Source organism: Equus quagga, unplaced genomic scaffold, assembly GCF_021613505.1.
Source record: "Equus quagga isolate Etosha38 unplaced genomic scaffold, UCLA_HA_Equagga_1.0 HiC_scaffold_18598_RagTag, whole genome shotgun sequence".
NCBI classification, from domain to species: Eukaryota; Metazoa; Chordata; class Mammalia; order Perissodactyla; family Equidae; genus Equus; species Equus quagga.
Window position 1 is genome coordinate 908 of NW_025792963.1, and position 7449 is coordinate 8356.

At 61.3% G+C, this 7449-nt stretch overlaps 1 protein-coding gene across 1 annotated transcript; it reads right to left on the minus strand.

Annotated features, from left to right (window-relative positions):
* Nucleotides 1-706: 706 nt before the first annotated feature.
* On the minus strand, nt 707-5085 carry LOC124232040 (USP6 N-terminal-like protein). The gene is made up of 5 exons (XM_046649022.1): nt 5020-5085; nt 4121-4206; nt 2472-2511; nt 2052-2132; nt 707-1148 (listed from the first exon to the last, which is right to left on the minus strand). The coding sequence occupies exons 1-5, from the start codon at nt 5083-5085 to the stop codon at nt 786-788; spliced, it is 636 nt and encodes a 211-aa protein (XP_046504978.1). The 3' UTR covers nt 707-785.
* Nucleotides 5086-7449: the final 2364 nt, after the last annotated feature.

Consider the following 7449-nt stretch of genomic DNA (forward strand, 5'->3'; position numbering starts at 1 on the left):
AGTCTGGGCAGCTGTGCAGGGAGCCTGGGGGCCCGGATGCGGGAGCAGGCGGGTGCGATGTCAGTGCTGCCCCTCCGCTCCCGGGAAGGAGCTGGCCTCGCCTGGCCCTGCACGGGGGGGCGGGAGGGGTCTGGGCTCAGCCCCCGCTGGGACAGGACTCCACAGCCAAACTCATCCCGCCTCTTCTCTCCACACCTCCTTCCCTGTCTCCTGCGGGACCACAGGGACACACTGCCTGCTTGACAACTACAGCCTCCTCTCGTCCTGGTCTGTGGGGCCCTTGGAGGGTCTCACGATTGAGCACGATGCTGGCTGTTGTTCCACAGTCGTCAGCGGATGCACACGTGTGGACATATTCACCACATAATTCCCGGCTGCTTGCTGAACTGTGACCCCATCACACCCCCTCGGGCTGCATCTCCTCTTGTCCAGGCTTTGCTGCGCCGGTCCCACTCAGTCTGGGCACATCGCTGCCCTGCATAGTCAAGTGTGCACAGAGTCCCCTCCCTGGGCCATGTGACCTGGGGGACCCTCGGGTGGAGACAGGGCTGAGCCGTGGGAACCAGCCGGGTGCCGGGTCCCCGCTGGGGGGACAGGAAAAGACCAGTTCCTGGTCCCATTAAGTTTTTCCTTTCTACCCAACGGCGCTCCTGTCTGTGATTTCGTGGGCTTGGTTGCTTTTCTCATTTTGTGGGTCCTGTGGGTGTGCTTCCTTGCTCTTTCCCTGGTTTCTGTCCTTTGCTGTGTGACTGTCCCCTACTCAGGGCTGTGGGCCGTAGTTGGATTCATGTGGCGTCTGTCTGTCTCTGGCTCCAGTGTCTGCACTGGGTCAAGCTGAAGGTAATGGAGGCCCAGGCAGCTGAAGGACAGGCAGGGCCTTCCTGGTGGGAGTGTCCAGGGCCCGTGAGTCCAGTACAGGCCAGGAAAGAGCTGAGGCCAGGTGAGAGGGTCCCATGGCGCATGACCACCCGCCGGCTCCCCCAGCTCCTGAAAGGCCGGGCCTGTGGGCGCTGCCTCTGCCGAATGTGGAAGGGCCGTACCTCGTATTTGCCTTTATTCTCCGCCTTCACCTTCTCCAGGCCCAACAGCAGCGACCACACTCGACCCCGCACCTGCGGGGGGATCCCCTTAAAGACCCGCTTGTGCATCTACGGGAAGGAGAAAGCTCTGGTGACCAGGCCGCAGGGCGACCCCGTGCACGAGATGGAGTGGGAGGCATCTGGAAGATTCTGGCCTCTGGCTCCGTGGTTCTGTGACCAGGAACCAGGCCCAGAAAGGGTTATGGAGGGTCTGGGCAACAACTGACACAGTCCCTCAAACGTCTTTCAGACAAGAGGCAGCTCTGTGCTCTCCTTTGCCGAAGCTGATGTCCCCGTTTGGCAGACGTTGCTGTCTCGCAGAGACACTCACGTATTTGCAGCAAGACCCCTCCCAATGGTTCAGCACCAAGCGTCCTACAGCCACTTTCTCTCATTAACGTCTTAAATTCTCCCGCTGGGAGGGCCAAGCAGCCGCTTTTGGAGCAGGCGATGCAGCAGGAGCGAGTTTACCTGCTCTGCACGCCCTAAATGGCCACAGTTGTTACAAATAAACCTGTTCTCCTCCGCTCTTGTGTATAACGTCTCCACGGGCACCGAGCTCGGGGAGACGCTGCTCTGGGAGTCCCCGCTGTTCTCCAGCGCTCGTGCAAGCGAGAAACCTTTCTCCCCTACTTCTGCTTTGGTGGGCTTTTCGGCTCCTCACTCACCAAGAGACAAACCCACTGAGTTCGGTCACAGTTTCTCGGGAGACGGTGGGTCTACCTAGACCTGGGCCCCGTCTCCCACAACTAGGAGTGGACGAGGCCTCAGGGGACAAGGTGGACAGCGGTCCCGGCTTATCCCTCCCTACGGGGCCCTGCCCTGGGGTGGCCTCGGCTCTGGCCTCAGATTCTCTCCAGGTGAGGTGACCCTGTGGGGTGGGCAGGGAGGCTGTGGGCTGCCCTCGGGACACAGGCCCGTGGTCCTTTGGGCTCAGGACAGGGTGCAGCCTGCCAAGCGCTCAGGTCCTACCTTCTTGCTGCCTTGGTACTGCCCCCAGTCCCTCAGCATCTTCAGCCACTTGTCGGCTCGCCTGATGTCTCGGCGTTTGTGCTGGAAAATGAGAAATGGTGGTGAGAGCCCAGCTGCCTGCTTCCTAGAGGGGCCCTAGTGCATCAGGTCACATCAGGTGCCCTGACATGAGGGAACTCAAAGGGGCCAGAAAAGGCGCCGACCCTCTCCCACAGACCCCCGGGCCTGCCCTGGTCCCAGCCTCGAGGTGGGGTCCTGGCGGCTGGCAGGCAGTGATCCCTGAGCTGTGTGTGTGTTTCTGAGACAGGTGGGTTCAGTAAACCACATCCCCTCAGGACAGTTCTGGGGTCGGGGGTGGCAGGAACCGCGGCCCCGCACCCACGGCCACCTCCCGCCTGCGCAGCAAGGACAGGCTCTTACCTTCGCCTCCTGGGTGGTGAGGCTGGGCAGCTCCTCCTCACTGGAAGGCAAGAGAAGCAGAGCCCTGAGGCCCTGCACCAGGCCAGGGGCCATAGAAGGACAGGGCCTGCCCCCAGCCCCCAAGTCTGGGCCCTGGATTCTGCGGAGGGAGGGCTGACCTAGGAGGGAGCCCGGACACAGGGCAGAGGAGGGCAGGGCGGCCAGGTGCCTGTGGCTGGAGGCAGAGCCCTCCTCCGGTGCCTGAGAAGGGCCGGTGCTGGCGCGGGGGTGGGCTGCGCCCAGACAGCAGCCCCACAGGAGGTGACCTGCCATTGTCCTGGAGTCGGGCTGGCCTGAGAACCACCGGGTGAGCCAGGGTGCCCCCTGTGGCCATCCTGCTGAGGTCCGCACGCCTCCCACAGAGTCTGCCTGTCCAGTGTCCAGCCTGCCTCTCCCTCCCCAGCCGCCCACCCTCCTATCCCTGATGTCACCCGTTTCTTGTCGTCACTTCAGCTACTCGGGCCCACCTTTTAATGCTTGTGCTGTCAGAACCTCTGAGCAGGACCCGCCCCTGATGGGTCCAAACGGCTGGTTGTCCACTGGGTGATGGGCAGTGACTGAGGCCCGCGGGCAGCCAGATTGGCCCCACACCATGTCTGCAGCCTCTGGCCCTTCCAGGCAGTGTCACCACATGGCCTGCTGCACCCTCCACCTTCATGCTGCACTCCCACGGCGCCTCCTCTCTGTCCTCCCTCCACCTGCCAGGCTGCTCCTCCACTCTCCATGCTCCACACCCTCCCTTCCCTCCTCTCCTGATCAGGCACCTCCTCGCTGGCTTCTCCCATGCAGGTCTGACTGGTGGTGTCTCCAGAGAGCACCACAGAGAACTCGGGGCTGACAGAGGCCCTGGCTCAGGCGTCTCAGGTGAGCGCCTCCCCCAGGCCTTGCCCTGCTCTGGGCTGTCCTCCCCCAGCACCTTCGGTCCTGTCCCAGGCTGGCTCCGTCCAGGGGCACATGCCCCACCCAGTCCCATCTCCCTCCAGCCTCCTCTCCTCTCTGTCGCCACCAAGGCCCGGCCTCCATCCCCAATCTCCTCCCAGCCCCAGACCGGGGGTCAGGCCGTCTTCAGCTGCCTTCCAACTCTGCCTGCCTCTGTCCCCTTCCCAGGAGGTTCCCAGGCCAGGTCCTATCTGAACGCGCCCCCTGCCCATCCTGTCAACGCCAGAGGCCATATCCCTCGCTGCCCCTTGTGCCTGTGCCCATGTGGCCGCTACACTGGAACCACCTGTGCCCTTGGAGACCTGCTGGACAGCTGCCACAGGCTGGGCCAGGCGCCCCTCACTCTGTGGTCACACCCTGTGGAGCCACTGCTGGCCAGGCTGGACATGCACTCTGACTGTAGGAGGTGGACACCATCACGCCCTCCCTCATGCAGGCGTGGAGGCCACACTGCTGAGTGTCCCAGCCCGGCCAGGGCCCTGCTCCACCCCTGCCCACCACTCTGAGGCCCCTTCTGGTCTCTCAGCTGGAGCCGACTGTAGACCCTGGACTGCAGTGGGCACCAGAGGACGAGGCTCTGAGCTGGGGAGATGGGTCCTGCCTCCAGAGAGATGTTTCCACCAACAGAAACCATCCCTGAGATGAAAAGAACGGGCGTCCAGGTAACTCACTGCAGGAAACCGAGGCGGTCGGTGACCTTGAAAAGGGGGAGCTCAGGGTCTTCCTGAGGATCCACTGGAACCCCTGCTTGGCGTCCCTGCAACTCAGAGGGGGCAATGTGGTGAGGGCACACCAGAGCCAGGGATCTAGGGCAGGAGGGCACAGGGTGGCTCCTCCCTCCCATGTCCTGAGGGAGCTCTGGAACCTGTGACAATGGGCACAACCTGAGGGATGAGGACGCACCTTCCCGAATGGGAGCAGCCTGACAGCCTCCCCTGCTCCTGCTGTGTGATCCAACCTGGGGCCCACCTGCTCCTGGAGCTGTGATCCCACCTGGGCCCCATCTGCTCCTGGAACTGTGATCCTCATCTGGGACATGACTGTTCCTGCTGTGTGATCTCAACTGGGCCCCACCTGCTCCTGGAGCTGTGATCCTTATCTGGGACATCAGTGCTCCTACAGTGTGATCCCACCTGGGTCCACCTGCTCCTGCTGTGTGATCCCACCTGGGCCCCACCTGCTCCTTGAGCTATGATCCTTATCTGGGACATCAGTGCTCCTGCTGTGTGATCCCCCCTGGGCCCTACCTATTCCTGCTGTGTGATCCCCCCTGGGCCCCACCTGCTCCTGCAGTGTGATCCCCACCTGGGCCCCACCTGCTCCTGCAGTGTGATCCCACCTGGGACCCACCTGCTCCTGCTGTATGATTCCCACCCTGGGTCCCACCTGCTCCTGGAGCTGTGATCCTCATCTGGGACATCACTGCTCTTGCTGTGGGATCTCCACCTGGGCCTCACCTGCCTCTGCTCCCTATGATTCTCGCCTGGACCTCACCTGCTCCTGCCAGCCATGGGGTCCCCCGCCTGGGCCGTACCTATTCCTAGAGCTCGGATCTCCTCCTGGGCCTCACCTGATCATACTGGGCAATTATTTTTGCTCTTTCCAGGGCCAGCAGGGTCTCTGGGTCTTCCTTCATGTCTAATATGCAAGACAAAAAAATCCAAATGTAGCACTGCACTCAGAGCTTCAGAGAGCAACCTGTGTGCCCCGCTGCCAGCCCCCCGGTCTGTCTGATCAGAGAGCGGGCAAACCCGCAGGCAGGGCGGGCGGCATCCGGCTTGGCAGAGCACAGGTTCACACTCACACTTTCTCGCACTCCCGCTTAGGGGCTACCCTCCCAGCCCCCTGGGACTTCTGTCCTCGTGAGATCAGCGTTCTCTTCAGCTTATGAGGAGGGAGAAGGTGGACCCAGGGGCTCAGATGACCTGCTGACCGGCAGCCCGGTGTGCGCGCTCCGGGCCCAGGTTGTCACTGAGCAAAGGAGCGTGCGGCTGCTGGCCGATGATTCCCGCAGGCGCACTGGGAATCCGACTGTGCTCTGAGACACCAAAAGCACAAGCAACACAAGAGCAGATGAGTCAACGGGACGCCAGCAACACGCAAACTGCTGTGTTTCAGACAACACCATCGAGGAGTGCAGAGACGGCCCGCACGAGGAACGAAGATGTCTGCCAATCACCTGTCTGATCAGGGCCTGCTGTGCAGAATATATAAAACTCCCCAACAAACGACAAATAGCCCAATTCGAAAGAGGACAAAGGTCGGAGGGACATTTCTCCAACGTGATGTACAAACGGCCGACAAGCCCGTGAGGAGGTGCTCAACGGCACTGGCCCCCAGGGAAATGCAGACGGAAACCATGAGACCCCACTTCCCGCCCACTGGACCGGCTCTCACCAACAGATGGACAGAACGAGTGGGGGTGGGGGAGGACCTGGAGCCTCCGCGTTGCTGGTGGGAATGTCAAATGGTGCAGCTGCTGCGGAGACCGGTTTCGTGGTTCCTCAGAAGTTACACGTAGAGTTACCACGTGACCCAGCAATTCCACTCCTAGGCACTCGCCCAAGGGAAGTGAACACGGGTCCTCAAGCCAATATTTGCACACGCGTGTTCATGAAGACCTTCTCACAGTTGCAAATAGGTGGAAACAATGTGAGCGTCCATGCACGGATGAAGGAACAGACACAATGGGCTCCACTCTGTGCAATGGAGTCTTACCCACCACAGAAAGGAGTGAAATCCTGCTCCTGCTACAGCACGATGGACACGGTGCTGAGCAAAAGAAGCCAGACAAAAAAGACCCATGTTACAGGATTCCACTCACGTGAGATGTGCAGAATAGTCAGACCCACAGAGACAGAGAGGGGTCGGTGGTCGCCAGGGGCTCGTGGAGGGAGAATGGGGGTACCTGCTCACAGGCAAGAGAGTTCTTTATGGGGCCCTGAAACGTCGTGGAAATAGTGGTGAAGGTTGCACAGCTCTTAAATACTCTGAAAACCACTCAACTGCCTACTTTAACAGCTGAGTCTGATGGTTGGTGACGTTAGGAAAAGCTGCTCTCAGAGCTGGGCTCCCACTGGCTCAGCCCCGGGACCCCGACAGGGGAGCTGGGAAATAGCATGGAGACTGAGAGAGCCGTCAGGGGCGCTCCTGGCCACAGAAGCCCCTTTGCTCCTGCCCTGGTAGCTCCTCCCTGCCACACCAACCCGGGATGTCCCCACTGTGGGGGTCTGGAGGCCAGAGGCCCCTGGCTCGAGCCTCTGGGAGCTTCCACAGACCAGGTCACACCCGGTCCTTCACAGGACACAAAACTCCCACATTGATGCCATCCACTTAACTGTAACTGGTTCTGGCTGGTGAACGAGCTTAGACAACACCACCAGCCAGTTAGGCGATAGGAGATTGGGTTTGGGGAAAGGATCACATGTCTGACCTCCAGCCACCTCTGTGCCTGTGAGACCTTCTCTCAAGTGGAGGGACCCCGGGTTCCCGGATCTGACTGGGCACCAGAAGGAGGGGCTCCATTTCCCCCTCACATGGAAGGAAAACAGCAGCAGGGACAGGAGGGCCTGTAAGCTTCCAGAACCAGGGCGCAGGGCGGTAAAGCCTCTAGAGAAGCAGGGACAAGGTGACATTGGGGGAGGCCTCGTGCCGAAGCCCCACCCTGCAGGACAGATGATCATCAGCGGGCTGTGTGTCCAGATTCACGAGAGGCTGTACAGTGGAAGGCCTCAACACTAGCATCACACAGGGCAGGGGTCAGAGAGAGCAGGTGGGCTTGGCTAGTGTCCCGGCTCTACGTCAACTGCTGCCAAGGACAGGGGCGGCGCGGGCAGCACCTCACACGAAAGCCGTGGAAGGCTGTCTGAGCCCGGCAATGCATCAGGACTCGGGGTTTGGGGTGACATTGTCTGGGGTTTGGTGTGAACTTGGGGGCGCTGTCGTTCCACCCGACAATGGGGCCCCCGGGTCAGCGTGCGGGTCAGCGGAGCTGGGCCCG

Coding starts and splice junctions, on each gene's coding strand:
- LOC124232040 (XM_046649022.1), bottom strand. CDS start 5,085: ATGAAGGAAGACCCAGAGACCCTGCTGGCCCTGGAAAGAGCAAAAATA. Junction 2,512..4,120: donor GACCGCCTCGGTTTCCTGCA/GTGAGTTACCTG, acceptor CTTGCCTTCCAG/TGAGGAGGAGCTGCCCAGCC. Junction 2,133..2,471: donor TCACCACCCAGGAGGCGAAG/GTAAGAGCCTGT, acceptor CTCATTTTCCAG/CACAAACGCCGAGACATCAG.